The sequence below is a fragment of the Anomalospiza imberbis genome, chromosome 1 (assembly GCF_031753505.1).
Source record: "Anomalospiza imberbis isolate Cuckoo-Finch-1a 21T00152 chromosome 1, ASM3175350v1, whole genome shotgun sequence".
Lineage (NCBI taxonomy): Eukaryota > Metazoa > Chordata > Aves > Passeriformes > Viduidae > Anomalospiza > Anomalospiza imberbis.
In genome coordinates this window covers 103,193,475-103,218,086 of record NC_089681.1, presented here as the reverse complement: position 1 = coordinate 103,218,086, position 24,612 = coordinate 103,193,475, and the positions used below count along the sequence as shown (strand labels likewise).

The window sequence follows — 24,612 nt, the reverse complement described above, 5'->3', positions numbered from 1 at the left end:
TAAAAGCATAAAGAAATCCTAGCCTTTTAGCACTTACAAAACATGGCAAGCATTTTAGGTAGTGACTGGTAGACAAAAGAAACAACTGCTTTAAGTTACATTGCTTTCTCTCAGCTTGGTACAATTTTTTTTTATAATTACTTATTTTAAAGAACTATTTATTTTTAAAAATCATTGGAATATGAAAATTCTTCTAGATTAATGGTACTGGAACGTTTTCTGAGTAAGTGCTGGACTCCTAAAAATGAGGAAAGATGGCAGAAAAATAAATACTACTTGCTTCTAATAAGCTTTCAGATTTAACACCTACAGAAAAGTAGTTCTAAATCCCCCTGTTATGGTTTAAATTTGCCAGCCTACCATACAGTAATGAAAAATCACTGCTATAATCTGGATATCTGCAGGCTGCAAGACACCAGGGCTTACAAGCCGTGTACAACCTCCCTTGAGAAACTAAACAAGAAGCCATATTTACCCATTTGCCAGATTTGTGGCTTCTCTCATCTGGGCTATTGACCTGTTCACTAGATCTGCCTTCCTCTGGTTATAAACACTCACAGATTGTTGCACTTGCAATGGAACCATCTTCTCAAACAGGTCTGCAATTAGAGTAGTATAAATTACACAAGGTGCATTATGAAAGTAAAAGCACAAACATCTTCACAGCTTTTTTGTACATGTTGTACTACAGAGACTGACCTAAACAGTTAAGATACTTTCCTCCTACTCCCCAAGATGCCTTAAAAACAAAAATCTATTTTTAAAGGCCTTTAGATTTCAGGTTTTTAAGGCCAAATTGAGTTTGAAATAATTTAAAGACAACATATTTACACCAATTGTAGAGTTACAAATTAGATTTGCCTTACGGCTTCATTTCTAATTTCGTTTCATTAAAAAAAAAATATGAGAAAGTTAAGAGAATTTTTTCACAACTCATCTGTAGAGCCAACAAACTGAAATTTTTCAACTTTACAGGAGACCAGCAACAAGGTTAGTTAATATTGTATAACTTGGTACTGTCCCCTACAGAACTTTTCCTTCTGAAATTAAAAATATTGGTTTAATATAGAAAATACAATTGCTGAGAAAAATCTTAGAAAGATCTTTAAGAGAATTGTACATTTCAGTTAAGAATTTTCAACCTGTGCTTTATTACACTTATCATCAAGAACAACAACAAACTGGAGAAGAAAAACAGCAGTTTCAAAAAGACAGCTGTACCCTTAATAGAATGCAAAAAGTAAATGTTTATTTTTGCATGGTACAAATGAACTTTGTTGACCACATGTTTCACAAGGTAACAATTACCCTGTGCACTCCACACACTTTGCTTACCAGTGAATTTCTGACTGAGTGGAACAACAACTGGAGTAGATTTCACAAGACTGGCTTTTCCAATGGACTCTAAATCTTTCAGGTCAGGAACCCGGTCATGGTAAATGAAGTCGTTGTCTTTTTTGGCAGCTGCAAGTGCACGGTTGATTTTGTCAACCAGATCTTTAACGTTTATATATTCATCATAGCGAGATGCCACTGTTTTCACCAAATCTGCTGCATGCTAAAAAAAATTTAAAATACAGTTAAAATAATAAATTTTCTTTCTCCCTTTCATATATTCTTAAGAAAACAGATGAGCATACAAAAAAGAAGTTTCAAGCGCCATCCTGCACAAAGTTGATAAATGCATAATGGTAACTTTCAAGATGTCAACATGATCATCTTATGTAAGCCTGTCAAATTTCCTGCATATCAGTATATAGACAGTGCACATGGATCCTCACTATCAGTTGAAGCAGCATTTCACATATCTATTTTCCAAAAGATCAGGGGACTTGAAGGAAGTAGTTCATTTCAGCCATTTTTTTTCCTCTACTGTATTTAAAATATGAGACAACCTTCTTCATTACAACATCTAAGTCCCCCTAGAAACCAGATACATGGGGAAAAAACTATCAAGACTAAAAAGAGAACTGTTTGCACAATTTTAAAAAATTACTCAGATTAAAAGCAGGATATCAGCAAAAGAATTAGGTATAGATCAGGTCGAATTTTAACCTTTGGGGGATTTTTATTAACATTACATAGGAAAATGTATCAACAAATCTGCCATATTAGCTGTACTTAGATATGAAGCTTATGCAAACACAAAGATAAAGATTTAACATGTCAAGCAGTATCAAATTGCCCAAAAATCACTAAAGCACATCTTTACAAAAGTTAGAGAGGTGCCTTTCATCTTTGCAGTTGATAATAATTCAATTCATGTGATAAGCATGCTGAACAACTTCTGAATACATTTCATTCTTAGTTATTTGGATTTCAGAACTCCAACCCAGCTTTCCAGGATTAAAAGTTTTTCCATATTTTTCAGAGAAGAAAGTTACTGACCTGTAACCTCCCAATTTCTTCACCAAATTTCTTCTGTTGTTTTGCCAGGATAGATTGATGATATTCTGCATTGGCCTGCATAATGCAGTGCTTTGCAGCCAGAACAGGAAACACCTCCTGGAAATAAAAATACTGACCAGGGGAAAGTCCAACCACAATAACCACCACAGACAACATGGGATGCAGGAAGAAAAAGGAAGAAGAAAAGGAAATTAGAATCACCCAATTAATGGTTTAGATAGGTTAAAACATTAGAGGTAAATGTCAGAGATCATGTGGCTTTGCATGGATTTAATTTTTTTTTTTAATCTGCTGTTGCAAAATTCTTGGTGTTCATTATTTTAAAGAACTATGATTTAAATCCAAGCCATGAAGTCACAACATTTACTTCAAAGATAAGAAATGCATGCATGTAGTAGAAAGGACAGTTGCAAGAATACACCCAAATACCCCCAGACAAAGCCAAGACAGTGTTTTTAAGAAATGGAGGTGGGTGGAAAGATAGGTCTTCAAGGTTTTTTTTTTGTTTGTTTGATTGTTTTTTAATTAAACAAACTAATTACATTTAAAGCAGCAGGCCTATTAAGGAAGCAACTACAATTATGAAAGAACAAATAAAGAAGACCAGTGACTATTGACATGGAAAGCAACTTAAAAGTCATTTTTAGACTTTATATAAGTGCACTTATCTTTGCAGGAGTACCAACCAAGACATGAAGAAAATATTACGCTGCAGCACACAGTACAGACATGGTCTTAGATCAAGGATTTGGCCTTACTGTTTTATTTCTTAAATCAAGGAGCACTGAAAAACCAGAGTGATGTTTTAAAGACCTCAGTATACAAAGACCTGCTTCTTCACATATCTGCAAATTTGCTGCTCCCCCAGAGATGGAAAAATAACATTTAAAAAAGGGTATATTTGGAAGACAAAGCTGTCTGGAAGGCCTTGCAACTGGAGTCCGACATATCCAATCAACCTTCGTGTTACACTCCTAAATATGTAACTGTTATCAGAGCTGGTGTTAACCAGCAAATCTTCTGTTCTTTCAAATAATCTCACTAGACAGATTACTTTGCAACTGGAATGAGGAGCAGATCTACAGCTTAGAAAGGTACACAACAACAAAAGATAAAGCAATGGCTTTATTATAGCTCACTGCCTGTCCAAAATCATCATGAACAATGTAACACCTATGTGAGAAACATTCAAGGAACATGAGAAAGATCTTTCTATCTCTTCTAAAACCAACAGCATTCAAATCACCAGTCAAGATTATATTGGGATATTTTACAAGTATCAAGATTGCTTTGGGATAGTGCAAGAGAAGGCAGGCAGAAGACACACACTGACTTCCAATCATGTTTTTCACTAACAGGTGAGTGAACAGTACCTCTGTATTCATGCTGTACTCAACATGAGCGCAAATTTCACATGGAAACACTGAGACTAAGAAGCCAATTAAGCCCAAATAGAAAGTGTTAGTTTGAAAACAGATTTAGTAAGGCATTAAGTTCTAAGAAAGCATCCCTAAATAACACCATAACCATTTCAAGTTCACTTTAATGAAATGCATTATAAATAAATGCACTTCATGTAATATGATCTTACTTGTTAAAAAAACCCCACTCTTTTGCCCCCTCAATTCTTCACTGTTTTTCAAATTATAGGTTCATTTCCCTTAAACACAGCAATATGTCAAGTTGAGAATATATATTGTGTCTTTCATTAAATACATAGTAAACAATAACAGTTATTCACAATAACAACATATCCCACATTATTTCCATGGGTTACTAACCTTGGGCAAAGTATCTTTATATTGACACTGTTTGTAAGCATCACCATAGTAATCTGCAGCTTGATTTGCTAGTTTAGCTATGATACCGTCTTTCATTTTATCTGTGGGGAGAAGGAGAAAAAATAGATAACAATTAAGATAATCATCAATTTTTACAAATAAACAGGTGATTATTTCATCTTCAAACAGCAATAACTGCATTTAAAGTGTACAGCTTTACATTACATCTCAAAGGTGGGATCCCATTCTTCCCTCTTGACATCCAGCAGCAGTTTCCAGAATTTCTACTTCAATAATGACACCCAAGGTTTAGTCAGTTGTACAAGAAATCTTTTGGCAGCTGCAAGCATTTATGCAGGATTAAGAGTGATGCTTTACCTCAAACCAATGGCAAGCTGCCAATAAAAGCCGCAACAGTCCCACTCATAACTCTGGCAGCTTGCTCCCAGCCCTTCCTTGTTCCAGCACAAGCACTTGTGCAGGCATAGTCAAAGAATTCAGCTGAAATTTAGTTAGCAAAATGTTTTATTTTCAGCAAGATCTGTTCCTAACCTAACCAGTTCCATGTCAGGATTCTGAAAAACTGCAATGGAGAAGAAGGGACTGGTCATTTCCATTGCAGTCTACACCACTGTCAGCTTACAGCAAATACAGAAACATCACTCCTAGACATAAATAATCATAGCTCCTCAAAGTCATATCCACTACTTCCTACCAGTGCATGTGCCTGTCTGCAGTGGCATCCCCTGCCTCACATCCTCGTCCTGCTCCTGAAGCGAAAACCGCTAGAATAGGAACAGTCTGCAACTCTCTATCTCCTTTTATAAAGGAAATATACACTATTGGTAGTGCAGGCTGGAGGTTATCTCCTTTTATAAAGGAGATAAAGATAACCTCCAGCCTGCACTAGCAATACAGCCTTCCAAGAGAAGGCAGGTAATCAATGCAAACATTGGCTGTCCACTCTAAATAGCTACCCTTAGAAACAAGCACCCCCTGACTCCAGTGACCCTTAGGTACTGACATACTCATAAGCATGACTGTGGACTGTGGGGAGATAAATAATTCTGCAGTGTGTTTATCTGCCAAAATTCAATCAAAAGAATTCCCAAGTGGTCTGCTCATACCAGCATATTCACACATCTATCTACAACATTTCAGACATGAGCTGTGATATACTATATTCAGCTTCTATGAGGTAAACAGGTTTAAGGTATGCCGAAAGATCTTTCCACTATGGAACAGGATTTAAAGAAAAAACTGGGAGAAAGTAGCTTATGAAATATATCACCTTTCTTCTTTGCTAGAATGTTCTTGTCTGGTGCAGTACATATTTAATAAAACCAAACCACACAAAAAACCCAAATAACTTTTCTTTCCAGCCCCACCAAATGTGCAGAAGTTGCACCTCCCTATATAATGGTCCTATAGTTGGACCACTAAGAAAGGAAAAAATACTGTCATACTAACTACATTTCCATTTACAAAGAAAATGTTATGGGAGACTCATTTGTCCCATTTGGGACAATGGGAATTGGGAGACAATTCAGAACATACCTTTCACCATCAGAAGCTTTAGTTTTTACTCAGTTTTTAGTTTTAGTTTTTTAGTTTTATATCTTTAAAATATTGCAGCTACAAATGTAAGCCTTGATTCAGAACAGCAAACATGTTCAGACTTAAAGACGCTTAAAGAAAACATTAGGAAAGGCTCAGAAATTAAAATAACTGGCCTGTAGTTATGTAATGAAGTTAATTATGACTGACCAATTTGGCTTTTGCCAAACACTTCTGCTTTTTTTCAACTTCTAATTAAACTCAGTTCTATCAGAAATACCATTGTAGCTGGTAAGCCGATAAATGGACTATCCCACATGACACAAAACCCAGAAAATTCCAAGTAAGGTAAATAGTCAATGCAGCAAGAAGCTTAATTTCTGTTTTGAGATCTAACTTTGAAGGATTTGCGCTTGAAAAACAGGTTTTTGAAGTTAATCATGTTGTCAAACGTGATTCTTCGCAAAATGTCTTTCCCCCCAGAGAAAAGAACGTAAATCCAGCAAAATCTACAGCCTTCATAATCATATGAATATTAACCTTGCTGTCTTTAAAACACTGTCAGACTCGTGGTCTCAGGAGTAATCACAAAAATCTTCAGGTCGCTGTGCACACCTAGGGTTTGGATTAGCCTTGTTTTGTCTTTTTCATGTTTTGGAAAAGAAGAAATCGAGACGATGACAATCTATTTGTCACAAAATGAAGGTTGCATCTGCTCCATTCCTGAAGGAAACATTTCAGGCATTTGTTGTACAAATCTATTTCAAAGCAATTCCAAACAGCTAGAGACTAAAATACTACTACCAGCATGACAAAGAACAAATATAATTTATCAGCTGGCTGAAGGATGACAGTTTCTTGTTGAGATTCTTCTAAAGGCAGAAAGGCTACAAGACTTTTCAGTTATCTCCCCTGTGAAGACAAGAAACATCGCAGTTCAGATAAAACCCATGTCTTCCTCCAAATTATGTCAGGAGAGAGAGAGCCATTTGTGGGCAATCATATTTGACCTCTGTGTCCTTAGTTCTACTTTTAAGAATCTAACTTCTAGATCAACAACTTTTTCTGAACAAAGAGAGAAGAGCAGAAGACTAGGAAATTTTGTATCAAAGATCGAATCATTCCATGGAAAATTTCTTTGAAGCCTAAGTTCTCTAATAGTTGTATTAAGATGGCTAGACTTTGAATGTGTACTTCACAATCAACGCTTAACATCCAGGGAAATGACTTTCTGTTCTACCTGCAGAATTTCCCTTTCCGAGATGAAATGGGTATTCAAAAAGAATTGGTCAAAGAGTTTCTCTGTTAAAAGCAGGAGCAACCAAACAGAATGTTTCCCTTCAACTCTTAGAAAATCTCCTTTGTTTCTAGCACAGACATTTCTTTCTAAATGCTCGTGAAATCACTCCCTAGACAGAGGAGTACGGGAGTACTTGCAAAATCCCTTATGCACCATTTTTAGTACTCTCCGTTATTTCAGAGAGTCTTTTGTCTTCAAGGGGGGAAAGGAAAAAATATAGTTCAGTAATATCATTTGTAAAGATGAAGACTAATGGTTTTGGACATAAAAAAACAGGTAGGCGACCTGCAGTGTCAGGTAAACCTTAGACAAATTCTTAAGGGACATCTGTATTTTGTGTTTCATGACCTGCAAAGGAGCATGGGGAGGATCAGAAAAGGCAAACATAAAAATCTCTGAAACACCCTTGACAGGCTTTTAGTAACTTAAAACACTTCTAAGTTTTTGGGGAAGTTGTAACATGCACTTAAATATACAAGCCAAAAACTAAAATATACCTCTTGTTGCTTTCAAAAAAAAGACTTCTTGGGCTTGAGCCAGCATAATAAGACTGAGAGTCCCAACTGTGTCTGGAGAGATGTCCACTGTAGGTTCTCGATTCAAGGCTGACAAAACTGTGTCCTTAATGTGTTGAAAAGCACCACTAGCAAACTAAGTAAAACAAAATAATGTATTATCATCCATTCTTTCCATATACATTTTCTCACCAACATATATAATACATATAAAAATTTTTTAAAAGTTTCTTTGTTGCATGGTCTCCCATTTATTGTTTAATCACTAAAAACAACTCGTTGTGACCTCTTGTAGCCACTTACAAATGAGACCCTTATCATGACAGACTATGAATAATGGTATATTGGTTACACCTAACAGCATTTTAACGCATTCCAGAAAGACGTAAGAGATTATTATTCTAATACTTCTGAAAACTAAAATTTATACTAGCTAAAATTATTAAATCTTAAGCTGAAGGTTTAGTTACCAACTCACTTGAAGGACGGAGTATGGGGAACTGTATAGAATTATATCCTCCAAATCTGATAAACAAATAAGACCAGGTACACAGCCAATCTATCTTTGCAATTAAGAGCAGGAAAATATGTACATATATATTTTTTTACATGTGTATATAGTTTTAAAATTGAGAGATACTTGTTTGATGTTTTAACAATATGAATTCTGAATTCATAAGCAGAAGCAGGGAGCCTCTGTACCTGATAGTGCTTAGCTGCAGCTTTTAGTCCTTCATCGTTATCCAGATTCTGTTCTGCTGCAATCTGGCTTGCCAATGCTCCACAGTTGAACAAAACACAGGTCTTCTCGTATCCCAAACTTGCCAGAGCTGCAGGTAAGACAGACAGTTAGCCAGAGTGTTAAGAAAATAAACTTCAGTTCTCTAGCATCCTACAGATGAGGCCAACACTACTATTATCAGTAAAGGTATCAACAGTTTCAAGTAAAAAGAATAAAACAAAATCCCAATCTTATTGAACTTTTCAAGTTGAAGTCATCTTCAATCTGAAGGCTTTACAAAGTCTAATTTAGTACTACCACGAAATGTTTCCATGTGAGCAACTACAGAAAGCAGCACAAAGCATAAAGCAGTAGCATGAAAATGTATACAAAATAATTTCAAAGTCTTTCTAAATAGAGTGCAGCTTTTTGCGTCTTGAAGCATTACTGAGTGGTCACCTGAAATATGAACTTCCACACATTAATCCCTTTGCAATAACTGACCAATTATGAAGACATTCATATGTTCTGTTTTCTATCTACTGAAATGCAGGGAATTTTTCACTTTTAAAGCTACTGTTTCAGGCTGAAAATGCTGAAAAATATCTTCTTTATACATGTTCTGAAACAGTTCAGGATTTACCTAGTTAAAACCTGATCTCACTAGACAGCAGTATAGGCTGTCCAGAAGTGACTCCTGCAGTACTTCATAGGCCCAGAGGATGGAGCCCACATTTCTAGAACTAGAAATACCTCAACAGGAACCATTTTGAATATTAATTCCTTTCAAAAGGTTAGCTGTCCTATGCAAGTGCTTGAAAAGAAACAAATGCAGTAGATATTAGTTCCTAGCAGTGTCAAAAAGTATCTATACAGTCCTCTTGGAGAATACAGGAGTGATAACTAGTGAATTTTCAGTTTCACAAACCCAGGTACAGTTATCCTTAAAACATGATGGTACTCTAGATGTACATTTGTTTCATTTCACTGACATCCAGCCTCCTTAAACAGCTACATATTTATCTAACACCCCTCCAAAGCTTCTATGTTAGTGCTCACTAATCTGCACCAAGTTTTCAGCAAGCCTAAATCTGACATGCCATTTTTCCCACTTGTTTCCAAGTGAGTTACACTGTCACAGTCACTATTTTACCTAGATAATCTCCCTTCTCTAAGTTTTCCAGAATTTTTCCAATAATAAGGTCTTGAACTCAGACAAAAGTTGTTTAGACTTGGAAAACACTAAAACTCAAGACAGGACAGAAAATATGGCTTGAAAGTTTCTGAAGTGCAGAATTACTTTATACTCTGGACCACCCCTCAAGTGTGATTTACTATAGCAATGCAAATTTTCCTCATCTATTTACAGCATTACCTATTAACTTAGTCAATATATTTCAGATTACGTGTGATGCTGTGAACTCAGTCACTTTTCAAGCAGTCACCTGTTAGCCACCACTGTGATACAGACTTGGGATCCAGGGGAAGGTGGGAAGCAAAAAGTTCGGCACCACAGCAAGAGCCAGAACTCTCAAGTTGCATCCCTTCATCTTGTTGCCACGGAAATATCAGGAGTTTTATGCTGAATTTCTATCTGGAAACTCCTCTTAGAAGTCAAGAGAAAGTTTGCTTCCTTGATTACTGATAGCTTTACACTGAGAAACCTCACCACCAATTCTGATCTCCTTTTGTTAATTTCTTTCCACCAAGATCTGCTCTAAAGTTTGAAAATTACCCTTATCCCATCCATTGCTTGTTAACTGAGCATTACTCACATCTCAGTTAAAAACTTCTTTGATATTTGACACAGAATGCTGCATGAATCTCTGGCCATCTACCTCACAGATTATTTAGACTAGTATATAATTAACCTGCAGACAAGCAAGCTTCCTCAAGCTGCAATAACATCACATTTATTCAAATTCTTACGGTAATCATCATTGTTATGGTTACTGATTTTTTTTCCTCACAATTACTACAGGTCTCTAGTGATTCACAGACTATCTTTACATCATACTAAACATTCTAAACTTTAGAGATTCAATCCTCATTAAATGTTAGGCCAAAAGAAGAAAGAACAAGCCAAATCCTGAGAAAAAGAAACAAAGCATTTTCAGGAAGGTTTCCAATTATCCAGGACTTCTTAGAATAGTTGGAACAGAAAGCAAGGATCATCATAGGTATATTGTTACAGATGTAGTTCACATGAGCACAACTGTTAGCATGTGTATTCAGAACATAGAAAACTGCAAAGACTTCCAGTAGTTGCTAAGAGAGAGCTGTATAAAGCCAGCAAAAACTTCAATGAAAATAAAACCAGAGTGATGTTCAAACATCTTTTTTGGGCTTTGTCTGGAACTTCAAAATTGCAATGCTCATCTTGCAATGCTGAACATGATGAACACTTCGGTATAAATAGAAATACTAAAGAATGATGACACACAACTGAACCACTCCTCACTTACTCAAAGGATTTAGTCTTACTTCTGTATTGGCAAGCATTGCAAATCCACTTCATGACCCTGAATTTGTGTGCAGAATTGTCCCTCTATGACTAAATAAATCAGACTCAAACTCATTATGTTCCTGGGAAAAATTACAATTTTTTTTCTTTCCAAGTGTTTAAATCTGTATGGAAATATTTCAAAAAGAAGTGATAGAAGAGTAATTTTGGAGCACAAGCAAATAATTCTATTCTCTTGAAAATGTGGTATCAAGACTAGGTTACTGAAGCCAGCTACCATCACTCCCCTTCTGGAGCGGATTCACTCACTCATAAGCACTCTTCACCTTACTCATTTAGAACAGGAAGAGCTGCATTACCCAAAATCTACTGGATCTCAATGTTAACATGAACAATTTTGATTAGTATCAATTGGAGTTGTTCCCAGAAAACACCTGAGAAACAGACAGTACAACTACTATCAGACTCCACATCCATTTGTGCCTCTGGAAATCTAATATGAAATCTCAATTTTGTAAAAGTTCTTTGCATGGTGCTTATTTGTTCATTATCAATCTTGAAGTGATTAATCCATTACCAATACAGTTTAATTCATTTGAAAGCTATGTTGAGAATGCTAGAAAGACATTAATTCGACTACATAAAAATATTCTCCAAGTATAGTATTATTAATACTTGTTTTTTTGGTACATTCACATACCCAACTTGGCAGATCCTCCAAAAAGTGATCCTTTATCAAAAGCATCTTTCCACGTAAATGTTACACAGACCTGGAAGTTGTGAAAAACAAAGATCTTTACCTCTAAAATCAAATATAATCTTAAAATACCCCAAATCTATGTATTCAGCCCTTATATTCTAATTGCATAAAACTTTTTACTTATTTCTTGGAACATTACAAACATTCTGGAAGTTTCAGGAAATCATCAAGAAATATTCAAAACAAAACTATGCTACGTTTTTTCCTTCCTTTTAGTTTGCTCAAAACATTTCAAGTAGACAAAATAGAAATTGTCAGAATCATTTTTCAGCTCTGTTCATATTCTGAGCAACAGATAAATTTGTTTCTGAACAAGATACTCCTCTCCCTGTAAGTCTGATGGGTTGGTATAATCACAGTTTAAGGAAATCACCCCACCAGGCAGTTTCCAGTGTGCCAAATTACCGGTGTATTTGGATCTGTTGTGCAATACCAAAATCCACTCATTATTATGAGTGAATTCAATAGCAGCATTATCAGGAAATGTCCTGAGGAAAGAGAATGGAGGTAGAAACAGTGTGTTTTATTTATACTTCCAGCAGATAATTCAGAGGCAATGCAATACTTCATTGAATCTGCTTTCACATTCCACAATTCCTTATTCAAGTAATTGTAGGCAACTGGTATCAAGCCAGAAAAGATGTCAAACTTCCTCAGTTTAAAGTGCTTGGGGAGAATCACTTCAGAAAGGACAACAGTACTACTTGGTGATGTATTTTCCTCTAGCAGCAGTGCTAGTGCAGGATGTTCTGGTCCCCAGCTGCACTGCTGCTTCCAATGACTACTTCTCCCTTTAGGTGGAACAGTTTACAGACATGCAGATCTTGCTAAGTTTTCCAGTTTTCCTTGTCTCAGGGTTTGTAGATTACCATAGCAAAGGATTTGCTCACTGAAAACCAATGTGCAGTTCTTAGCTACAAGCAAATGCAGCTACATGCAAAACTCACGTAAAAATTAGAAACAGATTAACATTACTTATAACCTGTAAGACTGAAAGAAACTTCTCCTTTTAATCATAATATTACCATTTAAGTATGATTTGTTGCTTTGATGAAGAAATATAAACTCTGCCATAATTTTAAACACATTGAAAGAAAACCCACACCTTTCTCCAACAAAATACAGGAGCCTACAGATCTATTCCAGTTTCCTTCCTCCTTGAAGAAGCCTTCAGTAGGGAGAAGTTCAGCTGAATTTCTCTCTAGAGACATGATTCTAAAGAAATATGTCAGGAAAAAAAACCCATACTCTAATGAACACCATGCCTATATAAAAACTATGTCATGCAGAGGCAGGAATACAGTGGTAAGCTCTTAAATGGATTATTCTGTTGTGAAGAAAACATCTCTCCTGCTTCAAAAAACAACGATCATATTCCATCCACTTCTATAGGTTTTCCCACAGAAATTACAAATTTGAAATCCCTTAGAACATAGCATGAAATAGACTTCTTGGAAAGCAGAGTTGAAGAGCCCAACCTTTTCTGCCTTAGACCACAGTGACCACCTACCCAAGGCCAAAATGTTTCTCTGTCTGCAAAACAAAGGCAATTATGGCCACTAGAGGTGAAGTTTCAGCATAGACTGTATGTGAGCACTGACTAGAAAATAAACAGAATTTAGGAAAATAAGGCTCAAAGACATTAGCTGTCTTGTTCAATGTAAGTACTCATTAGAGGATTAGGTACAGGCTTGGAAGTCACACATCATAGGTGCCATGATTCAGTAACTGGTTTGGTAGTCTTCTTACCTGATTTTCAGAGAATGGAAACTTTGGTTCAATTGAACACAGCTGATCATAGTATCTGAAAAAAAAAAAAAGAAGAAAAGGAACACACAGCTATTAGATAAATTAAATTAATAGTTTTGGTTTATTAAACTGGCATATAAGGTAGGGAGAAAGGCACGAAAATCCTACACACAAGTAACTTAAGAAGCTCATTTGCAGAAATGGAGGATTTGCAGGATGGACAATTTCTATCTAAAGGGATTTTTTCAGTAGAGGAACAAGTTCAGCAGGAGGTAGTTTTTCACAGATAACATGGGAACCCTGTCTCAGTCAGAAGTAAAACAGTATCACAGACAAAGCTGATCCAGATATCACTACCTGATGGACGGTGGATTAGACAAGAGTACCATGCAATGGAGTCCCTGTATACATACAGGCAGAGAACAAGTACATTAAGTCATGCTGCAAAAGTAAATTAAGTACAGCATTTAACATAATATTAACATGCTAAACTGTACTCGCCTTATCTTACCATTATAACCCAATTTCAATGTATTTGAAATAAATGCCATTTGCCTGCACAGTACCAGCTGGAGATACCAATCACTGATAAAATTCTTTAATTGTAAACTTAATTTTCATTGGAATATATTCTAGTAGTCACAGTGAATTAAACCCACAGTTTATCTGTGCCAGTATTTTGTCTAGTCACAGTGGAAGATGCTTAGGAAAGGATGCCAGAAAGATAATATACTGAGTAAAGCACAGTCCCTCACACAATCTATTCAGGCTACAGTAAGTAATTCCAAGTTTTCCTGAGTGGTGCCCTACACCTGTACCATCTGTTAAACATGACAGGCTGGATGCAGAACATGAAACCCTTAAATTGCTAAGAATATATAACATTTGAAGCCTGTTTTCTATATTCTTCCTGCAGCACTGGCCATACAGCTATATACTCAACATTATATTGGTCAAATTGTTTTATTAAAAAATTATATTCTCAATATACAAAACACCTTGCAGTAATGGTTTTCACACTGCGAAACAGGACTAATGTTGTTCCCATTGCCTTTCACTATTAAATACTGATCACAACAGATACAGGCATGAGATGCATGTACAAGACCTGTGTTGTACAGACAATAAATATTTGTTTAAAAATTCAAGAAAATTTTTCAAAACTCATATACAGTAAAAACAGTGATAGTGTATTCTTCAGTTAATTGTATCATCTGCCAAAGTATATCAAACTACAGGTTTCTAACTTCAAATGAGCCACTGCAAATTAAGACATAATATACCAAGCCATGTCAAAAGCTACAATAAGCTGCAACAGCAACAGGACTTCCAGCAATAACTGAATTAAAATAAATTGCCTGTAAGGTTAAAAAAAAAATTCTGCAAATATTTACTGTGATGGCAATTTCATCAAGATTAAACAACTTATCAACTTTGTGAAAGGTAGAGTTAAAAATAATAACTAGTTCTGAAGATTACTGCAGCCTATGTATTTAAATATGCTTCCTCCATTGCCTTCGTCTGGTCTCAACACACTTGTTTTAACACAGTATCACAAGGAAAAGGAGACTTTGCACGCTGTCTCCTCTTGACTCAATTTAATTTGTTAACCAAAAGCCGCCACTAAAGCCAAGCTGTCTTCCCACATTCCACGATTACACTGTCCTCATCTGCCATGAGGATGGAGTAAAGAAGCAAAGCTTGTCAAATGTCCTTGTGAAGCCGGGTGTGCCCAAGCCTTGGCTCTCTGCAAACAGACTATTCTTTGTGTCAACATAACCACAGACAAAATAAGCCAGAGAGGTGTATAATCCTCCTAAAAAGGGCTTTTTGTTTGGTTGGTTTTAAACAAGCTCAGAATTTATGTTACTGTTTTCTTTACTATTTTAAGCATGTGATGTTATTTCTTCTTATTGGAGAACTTGAAAATCTACTCAAAATTTAAGAGCTCTTTTAAAACTCTGCAGACAAAAAACCATCCCAGAACACAACCATGTAAAGTTTTTTAGTTTTATAAATATAAAGGATATAAATATAACAGTATGCATAAAACTAAACATATAAAAATGGTAAATGAAGATGTTAACCACAGAGCAGCACAAAACCAGAAAGTAACTACAGAAGGAAAAGGCACAATCGATGCACAAGTCAATTACATACAAAAGATGACACTAAATACAAATGTGTAATTTAAAAGTAAATTTACAGTAATTTAAACTATCAAGATACAGGTACAGAGCACAACAGACAAGTTTTATGTTTAGCTGTGCCAGTGAGGAACTTCAACTGCAGCAGAGAAAGGAGGAGCACATGTCAGCAACATAGATCTAGTGCTCAAAATGCAGCAATCTCTCATCAAAACTGGCATTATACTCTCCTAAATGCTAGTAGAAAACAGCCATCAAATGAGTAGGAAGTCAAGGTTTAAATTAGAATTTAACTAAAATATATGTACTGCATTAAACTCAAATACTGTGCCTCCTCCAAGGAATCAGAAATAAAAATCTCAAAAGAACATCAAAAAGACCCAAGATCTGTCTTTGCTCTTCAAGATAAGAACCAGAGTCCTGAACTCACAGCTGGAAACCACAACTGCAACTTTCAGCCCTAAGGGAATTTGAGCATTCAAGATAAAACCATGCACTCCTCCCACCCCCCATCTTTTTCCCAATTTTCTTTTTTTACAACAACTGCAGGAGTTGTTAGCAAAATTAAACCAATTAAACTTGCACCAATATTCCACGTCTCCAGAAAAAGGAAATAAAATCCAGGCTATCTTTAATATTGGAGGAAGCAAGGAATCCCTTGAAGCTATAATTATACTCAGAACTGAAAAAAAACAAAACACCACTAAATCAAATCTGCTGTGACAGAATTTAAGGGGAAACATCTGTACCAAGCTCACCTACATCACCTTCAGAGCACTCAGATTCTCACAAAACAAAGAAAGCTAGGAGCCAGGCTGAGGTCTTTCCCAGTTACTCAGTGAAAAGGGGCACGGTCAAATGCTTCGCCAAGAGAAGCATTTGCATTCAGCAGCTGAACAGCAGCACACCACATGCTTTCAAACTTTATTGGTCAATGCTTGTCTAGGAAATGTGGCTGTTAATTTCTTCCATAAAAGACAAAAAAGGTTTGTAGTGACTATTCAGCAAAATAAGGCTTCTAGAAATTACAAAACCGTGGCCAAATCCTAGATTAGTTGGCAGAAGACTAAGCCCTCATTTCTTAACAGTTAAATGGTCTACAATGCTCTACTAGGTATTACGGTCTATAAAAAGCCACAAGGAAGTAAAACTATGTAGTAGTAGCCACGTTCTAATTAATTCCTCTAACCTGCCTTCACCAACAAAGTTTTAAATTCCAACGTCAGTGAAATTAAACCTTAAGACTGAGTATTGCTCTTAAATACCAATAAGAAAACATTGGAAGTTGGAGAGGCAAGAAGATTTTCAGAGGAAACACAAGGTATTTAGGCACTTGTGTATCTCAGCTGGACACTTCAAATTTCTGGATGTGAAGACAGTTTAAAATAACTGTGCCTTACAGAATAATTAAGAGAATATATGTCAGAATACTTTTACAGAGTAAGAGCAAAATCATTTTCTAGCAACTGTAACAAATATAAATGGTCAGACATGGACCAAACATTCATAACCTGTTAGAAATAAGGGAAAAGATACATCTGATTGTTTTATCTTCTCTTATTAACTTACAGTTAATTCAGACCTTCATCTTATCTCACTTCCACCATAAAAGGAACAAATATTCTCAAGCAATACAATTAAAAAGGCAGATGTTTTAAGAGAGGAACTTCTGCACGGGAGGGATATCATTTCATGTTTACATCAGTTCAGAGCTACATTCAACAGCTCCAGTCTACCGAAACAGCATCTGGGCCAGCTAAATTCATCTGCTGATCACCAATCACCAGCAGAGAGAACAGATCACTGCACATGGAATTGACTCAAAGCTGGTAATTATGCAATTGTAAGCGGTTTCCCTTGATTATTCAGAGGGAAAATCTAAGGTGAAGTTGCATATTATGGATAATCTGCTGGCTCTGTAAGAGGGAGGTCCTGTTCAGCCTCTTGGCTTTTTGAAATACTACTTTTATTTATTTTTGCACCATCTGTAATGTATATCTGACCCTCCAATGAACTCATTCAAGTCGCTCAGAATGCCATGCATACATTCTACCTTCCGGAAAAGGTGTAAGGATCAGAATTGAAAAGTGGGCTGCCTTCTTTTGGTGCTGCAGAGCAAGTGTTAGGGTGAAGTTGCACAATGTGGCTGGGCCAAACAGGGATTTCAGACAGACTAACAACAAACCTGACTGCCACCTTCAGAAAAGGAAGCTCAATTCCAGCATGCAAGGGAACATAATAGTATGCTTTTCAATTTGGCTAGCAAAGTCCCTCTTTCAGTTCACAGATGCTCACAGTTTCTCCGACCTTGAAAGGCATAAACACAAGTACCTTCAAAAGCGTACACAGCAGTAGACAGAAATAGAACAGGGAACTACAAAGCTACTGTAAAACACAATCAGCATAGTCAGAGCTTTTACAGCCCAAATACCCATGTGAAGGGCTGACAATCATCAGTAACTTATTTCACAGAATTTGCCTTCTTTTTGGCAAGGCATTTGTTAAGTGGGTTTTGAACGTCTCCAGAAACGGAGACTCCACATCCTCCCTGGACAATCATGCTCTGTCACCTTCCACATAAACAATTTCTTCCTCATGCTGAGGTACAACTTTCTGTGTTTTAACTTACGGCCATTGCTCCTCATCCTGTCACTGGGCACCACTGTGAAGGGACCTGCACCATCCTCTTAAAACTCGCCTTTGAGGTATATATGTGCACTAATACAATCCTTTCCAGTCTTCTCCAGATTAAACAGGCCCAGCTCCTTGTAAGAGAGATACTCCAGAGCCGTATCATCATTGTGGCCCTCCTCTGGACCCTCTCCAGCAGCTCCTTCTCTTTCTCCTCAACACTGCAATCCCTAAGTGTTTTAGGGAGATATGACAATAGAGCTGTTAGTCCTACTGCAGGCTTTATGCACTTCACCAGGCAGAAGGCACAGATTAATCTTTTGCTCATCTAACCTATAGTAACTCCAGGACTACAGAGACTCCATTAAACTGTCTGATAGCAAACTAACTGTGTTAAGCAGAAAAAAAGAAAGGATGTGACTTTGCAAATACATTAGGAAGCTGCTAAATATAGAAAACAAAATGAAATCACGCTGCTAACAAAATACAAAAACAAATCCACACACAGAACTGAAAGGAAGCGAAAACAAAGCTGTAATAGCAAAATGTAACACTAAAGAGAAAGAAACACCAACCCACTATGAATTTCTATCAACCATAAACAATAGGTTCAAATTGGAAGAGGGGAAATTTACATTCAAAGAAACTTCTTCCTGTGAGGGAGGTGAGGCACTGGCACAGGGACTTCTCCAGCGAGGCTGTGGATGCCCCAACCCTGACATTGTTCAAGGCCAAGCTGGATATTAGGCCTTGAGCAACCTAGTCTAGGGGGACGCGTCCCTGCCCATGGCGGGGGTGAGGGGGGTTGGGACTAGATGATCTTTAAGCTCTCTTCCAAACCCTTAATGTTCTCTGGTTTTACAATTTCTACCTACATCTAAGAGCTACTGGCACGACACAAACACTGGGAAGGGGATGTTGATGGGGACAAGGCCTCCCCGTCCCTGCGCTGCCATCATGTGACACCCCCACGACACCCGAGCGGCGCGGCGAGGGCCAGGGACCCCGGGATGCTGCAGGACACCGGAGCGCCGGCATCCCACAGGCCGCCGGAGCCGGCCCGGCAGCCCCGGCCGCTTCCTCCCGGCAGGAGAGGCCGCCCACACCTGGCCCCGCCCGCACCTGACTCCAGCTCCGCCACGCCCAGGGCCCGGAGCTGCCGCCGAGGCCCCGCGGGGCTGGGGGAGATGGAGGAAGGGGGAGAGGATGGGGGTGGGGGGCCCCTACCTGAGGAGGGTCTCCAGCGCGCTCTCGTGCTTGTCGAGCGGGCGGCCGAGCGCGCTCTTGCGGAGCCTGCTGAGCTCCTCGGCGGCGCGGCAGTGCTCGGCCTGCGCCTCGGCGCCCGGGTAGCTCTGCTGAATGAACTTGCACAGCGGCTTGGCCAGGTCCACCTCCGAAGCCTTCTTCAGCTGCACTGAGATGAAGTTCGTCATGGCCGACGCCGGGCGGACAGAGCCGCCGCCGCTCCTCGCCGCAGCCTCGGGCTCCCCTTCCCGGTCCGCCGCCGCCGCCGCCGCTGCGCTTCCGGGAGCGCCGCGCACGCGCGCGCCCCGTCCCGCCTCCCGCGCCGCTCTCCCGGTGCCGCCCCCGGAGCGAGCGGCTCCTGAGGGGGGACACGCTCCTGAGGGCAGCGCCCTGCTGTGATCTGCGCCAAGCGAGGGGGCGGGTGGTGACCCGCGAAAGGCGGGCTCACCGGTCGTCAAAACTTCACGCTATTTACACATATTAACAAACAAAGGCATCAGCGTTTACTGGTTCTAAATTGATAACTCTTTTATTAATTAGTACTCAAGTTACTATTTGCTGGTTATATCTGTCGCTTGTGGTACTAATTAACCCACAGCGCAGTTCTTCCCTCCATTTGAGTCTGGGACCTGCTGAGTTCTGCCGTCTTCACTCGTGGTGCCTCTTGTCCGGACAGACCGTTTTGGGATTATCTTCTCTTATTCTCAAAAGGAAAGGTTAGCCTAGAGTGCAAACAGAACGACAGGATGGTTAGGGTTGGAAGGAAATCATCTAGTCCAACACTCCTGCCAAGGCAGGGTCACTTACAGTGGGTGAGTTAGGAACAGGTCCAGGTGGGTTTGGAATGTCTCCAGAGGGGACACCATGACTGTCCTGGGCAGCCTGTTCCAGCACTCTGCCACCCTGAGTGTGAAAATCTTCCTCCTGTTGATGTGAAGCTTCTTGTGTTTTAGTTTATAGCCGTTTCTTCTCACCCTGTTGCTGGGCACCACCAAAAAGAGCTTGGCGGCATATGATGCTCACAATGCAATTACTTAATCATACCTGTCCCACTACAGCTACTGACTTAACAATTTCAAAAAAGGTGCAAAATTTAATTCAAACCTTGGGGGACTCAAATCTTGATGGGCTCAGTATCATTCCCCCCTCTAAGACTATCTAAGACTATGAGATGCGGGGTTCAGTATCCCTGGGACAGCTGCCTGAGGGGAGAAGGGCACAATGCTCCCTCCCCAGATAAACCCCTGGCTGTCAGAGGGTCAGCACATCCAGTGGGACCCCAGGAAGGCAGTGACCTCGAGCACTCGACATGTGATTGCAGAACTTGGCTGTGGCAAGGGAAAACCTCAGCAGCTGGGAATACAAGCTGTGACATGGCAGTGACAGTGGTGGCCTTGAGAAAGGTGGTGCAGCAGTCAGGCATGTAATGCCTCACAGGGTCCTGTTCTCAACACACCCTAAGGGTTGCTGCCTTAAAGTGAAAAGTGGTTTCTCTGTAGCAAAAGTTGAAAATGTCTCTATTGGCAGCAAAAGGAACATATTCTCGTGTTGTGTAATCATGGATCAGCTGTTCACATCACACCTGCTTTCTGCTGACTCAGCCCAGCATGGCTCAGACAAGTGAAACAGGCACTCAGCCTGCCAGGCTGGCTGGTCTGGGGACCAAAGGGAATATTCAGCCCTTGCGCTCATCTCCCCCTTTCTTCTGCCCCTTGTTCCAGACAGCTAAGTCTCCAAGCCTGATATTTTCATAAGCCACCAGGTGGTGACACCATAAAAGGAATGGTAAAAGTGCTTTTAAAATTACATATTTGTTCTCATGTTGTAGCAGATCACGAGTTTTGCTGTAAAGCAGATCACTCCATACTGAAAGTATTCTCTACTAAGTAGAGGTGTCTTTGTCATCTCGTGAATGTCTAAAGTGGTGTGGCATAAAAGGAAAAGGGTAGAGCCTGGGAAATCAGTCTTAACCACTCCTGTCACCACTGGGAGGGGCAGCTTGTCCAGTATTAAACGTTCCTGAATGCGATCCAAAGATGCTGTGGCAACAGCAGCCAGGCCTTCACAGGCATAGGGAAGGGGGTGATGGAGTTGTCCTCATTCTGCTGCATTCAGTCACCTTCAGTGGGTCCCAAGTGGGTATCCTTTGGAGCTCTGCCGGATTGCTTCTGCTACAAACTTTGCTGTAGTCAAAAAATGTGACTATACATTATATAGTCTATAGTTTATATATATGGTCATACAACTATATGTTAACAGTTTCTAGCACCCCTGCACTGAGTAAACCCCCAGCTCAATCAAAACCAAGTTGTAATTGACTTAATTTTACATTTAAAAAAGGTATTTTTTATCCTACAATGAACACAAAAATTAGGCAGTCATGACAAATTCATATCTGGGTGCATGAGTTCCTCAGTGCTTGTTTTACCTCAAGGCTTTATTGCCCACGTACACTTGCAAGCATTTTGGTCTCTTAGCTTGAGTTAGCCTTGCACTGGGCACATTTCCTGTTCAGGGAAAATCTCCTCCTTCGTAAGCTCGCATTCTGATCAGTCTTAAGATATACTCCTAACTCTGGGCAGTTTCCAATATCAAGACCTTCTGGAGTATAGTTAGCCTACATATCATTACAAGATACATGGCTGCTTATATATGGAAGATGGAAGCCATCAATACCTTCCAGCGTAACACTCATAAACACAGAAAGGGTGTGAACAGGGAAGGGCAAAAACTGCAGCTATGAGATCATAGTTCTACTTTAGAACCCCAGTGACCTTTAGATGGCTGTTGCTTAATGAAGAGAATGACTGGTACTTAGCATTCCTGAATGTCCATCAACACAGCAGAGGAATTTTTTTACTTTGTCTTAAAACAAGTTTCCAGAACTTCAAATAAGTGATTTGCTTCTTTCCCACAGATCTCTTAATAAATCAGTACTCCTGAAGGCTTTATAATGATTATTACAATTACAATGTTATAACTAGTAATGATTTGTCTCCTTGTTACCTATGTCTAGCTAAGTACTATTTCCCAATTTAAAGATGAGGAAGCCACAGTCAGTAGTTATCAGTAGAGGGGGCATAATCTACATCCTCTGACTCAGAGTCCTGTGCTTTAAACAACAGACCACACTTCCTTCTTCAACAGATTTATGATAATATCTAAGGGAACCACTTTAACACAGGTTCCATTAAAATGTTTGAAGTCATGCAGCATAAACACATTATAGCCACATGTAAGCCTTACCATGGTCATTGATTTCATTTTAGTGTGGGCATTAGATGTCCCCAGCTTTTCTCTTTTTCCTAAATAACCATTTTTATTCTGTAGAGTTTGATCATGCTGCTTTATTCATAGTGTAAGAATTGCCCTGTAGCAATTGCACTAATTGGCAAAGAGATGCTATAGCAAACAAATCAAAAATCAGAAGAGAAAGTGATAAGTTGTTCATTGCATTAAATCTGATGGTCCTCTTGCCTAAAGTTTTATTTTATCACTCAGATCCAATCCCATTTTAATACTCCTAGCATCATCTTTTGGTGAGATAGGGTAAGGACTAAGTATTTTATCACTGTTATCTTATGACCATGAGTTTCAGGAGTGGTTATCATCATGTACCAAAATGAGAGAATGCAGAAAAAAAGGTATCTATCTGATTTGATCTGGATAACCCATATAGTTCTACTATCCATTTAGAAGAAATTGTAAAATTCTTATGACCTATGAATGAATTTTCTCCTTAGCATCCCATAATCAAAAGCATGAGGAAAACTTCCTACTATTGCCTTCAAATTTGACACACCTTTAATCTTTGTTTCAAAATTTAGAGGCATTATTAATCCTAATTTCCTCATTTTAAATTTGTGCTTATGAAAGTTTTGTCTTTCTTATATGTGAGGATGGACTTGCACCAGGAGATAGATTGATAGCGGGCTCAGGTGGACAGGGCCATGCTTATCTGTGTGCTTGTAGAGCTGCAATCTCAAGAATGCTAAGTATGTCATCCTACCCCTGTTCCAATGCTAAATAAGAAAAACACATCTTCAGTCTACATTCCAGAAGTGATACAAGTCAGGATAAAGAAGTGAGAGGCTGGAGAAGTGGGGAAACATGTCAAAGTCAATACTGTTGGAACACTTAGAGTATATTGTAGCAATTACAACCAAGTTGCCTTTCAGCCACAAGCTAAAGATGGTGACTATGTCTGATTTTTGCTTGAGGAGAGGGTGCTGGCAGAAGGGTCTAGAATGAGAAGAGCATCACATTCTTAATGCCTCAGAAAAGAACATTGATGATGTTTATAGGAAGATATTTTGCAGACCTGGAAACTGTTGACCTAGGCAAATAATTTTACCTGCTGCATTACTCAGCATGAGCTGGTGATGTACAAAGAAAGCCAACCTCATCTTGAGCTGCATCAAAACCAGCCTCAAGCCAGCAGAGCAAGGGAGGGGATTCTGACCCCCTACTCTTCTCTGGTGAGACCCTGCCTGGAGTGCTGCATCCAGTTCTGGGGCTCCCAAAATAAGAAAGTCATGTACCTGTTGGAGCAAATCCAGAGGTGACCACAAAGATGATTAGAGGAGCTGAAGCACCTTTCCTATGAAGACAGGCTGAGAGAGTTGGTTTATTCATCCAGGAGAAGAAAAGGCTTCACAGAGACCTCAGAGCGCTCTCGGTACCTAAAGGGGGCTACAAGAGAGATGGAGAAGGACATTCAACAAGGGCATACAGTGACAGTACAAGGGGTAATGGCTTTAAACTGACAGAGAGGAGGTTTAGATTAAATATTAGGAAAAAATTGTTTACTCTATGTGTGGTGAGACACTAGAACAGGTTGCCCAGAGAAGCTGTGAATGCCCCATCCCTGGCAGTGTTCAAGGTCAGGTTGAACAGGGCTTTGAGCAGCCTGGTCTTGTGGAACGTGTCCCAGCCCATGACAGGGGGCTAGAACTAGATCAGTTTTAAGGTCCCTTCTAACCCAAACTGTTCTATGATTCCATGATGATTGCAGATGAACTAGAGCCAAGCAAACAGGGAATCCAACCAGCATTTGCAACACTTTCCATAAATGCTTACAAGAATATTAAGTCAACTACAGCACAGCCTAGAATTTTCCTCAAGTCTCAGCAGGCTTTAGAAATATTCCATATTACTTATCACATAATGATAGAGCCTGTGCTTTTTAATCATATACCACAGAAACAAGAACAAACAGCTCTTCACTTTCTCACATCATGGTTTGTAGTAGTGGGTCTTCATATTAAGAACCATGGCATTGCTAGCATGTTTTTGTATATCCTATTAAAATTTTATTATTTTTACTGCGTAGA

The 24,612-nt window shown here is 38.9% G+C and overlaps 1 protein-coding gene across 2 annotated transcripts in view; it reads right to left on the bottom strand.

Annotated features, from left to right (window-relative positions):
* PDCD6IP (programmed cell death 6 interacting protein) overlaps window positions 1-19,595 on the bottom strand; it is a 28,579-nt gene extending 8,984 nt beyond the window's left edge. The window contains exons 1-9 of one of the 2 annotated variants that reach the window (XM_068203225.1): window positions 19,262-19,595; window positions 13,257-13,311; window positions 11,448-11,517; window positions 8,265-8,392; window positions 7,545-7,698; window positions 4,191-4,291; window positions 2,389-2,520; window positions 1,336-1,558; window positions 476-599 (exon numbers count right to left, since the gene is read on the bottom strand). In XM_068203225.1, the coding sequence (XP_068059326.1) occupies window positions 476-599; window positions 1,336-1,558; window positions 2,389-2,520; window positions 4,191-4,291; window positions 7,545-7,698; window positions 8,265-8,392; window positions 11,448-11,517; window positions 13,257-13,311; window positions 19,262-19,467 (1,193 nt within the window). In that variant the 5' untranslated portion in view covers window positions 19,468-19,595. The remainder of the gene's footprint in view (window positions 1-475; window positions 600-1,335; window positions 1,559-2,388; window positions 2,521-4,190; window positions 4,292-7,544; window positions 7,699-8,264; window positions 8,393-11,447; window positions 11,518-13,256; window positions 13,312-19,261) is intronic. The other variant, XM_068203234.1, reaches the window with a different exon arrangement.
* Between the last annotated feature and the right edge of the window lie 5,017 nt (window positions 19,596-24,612).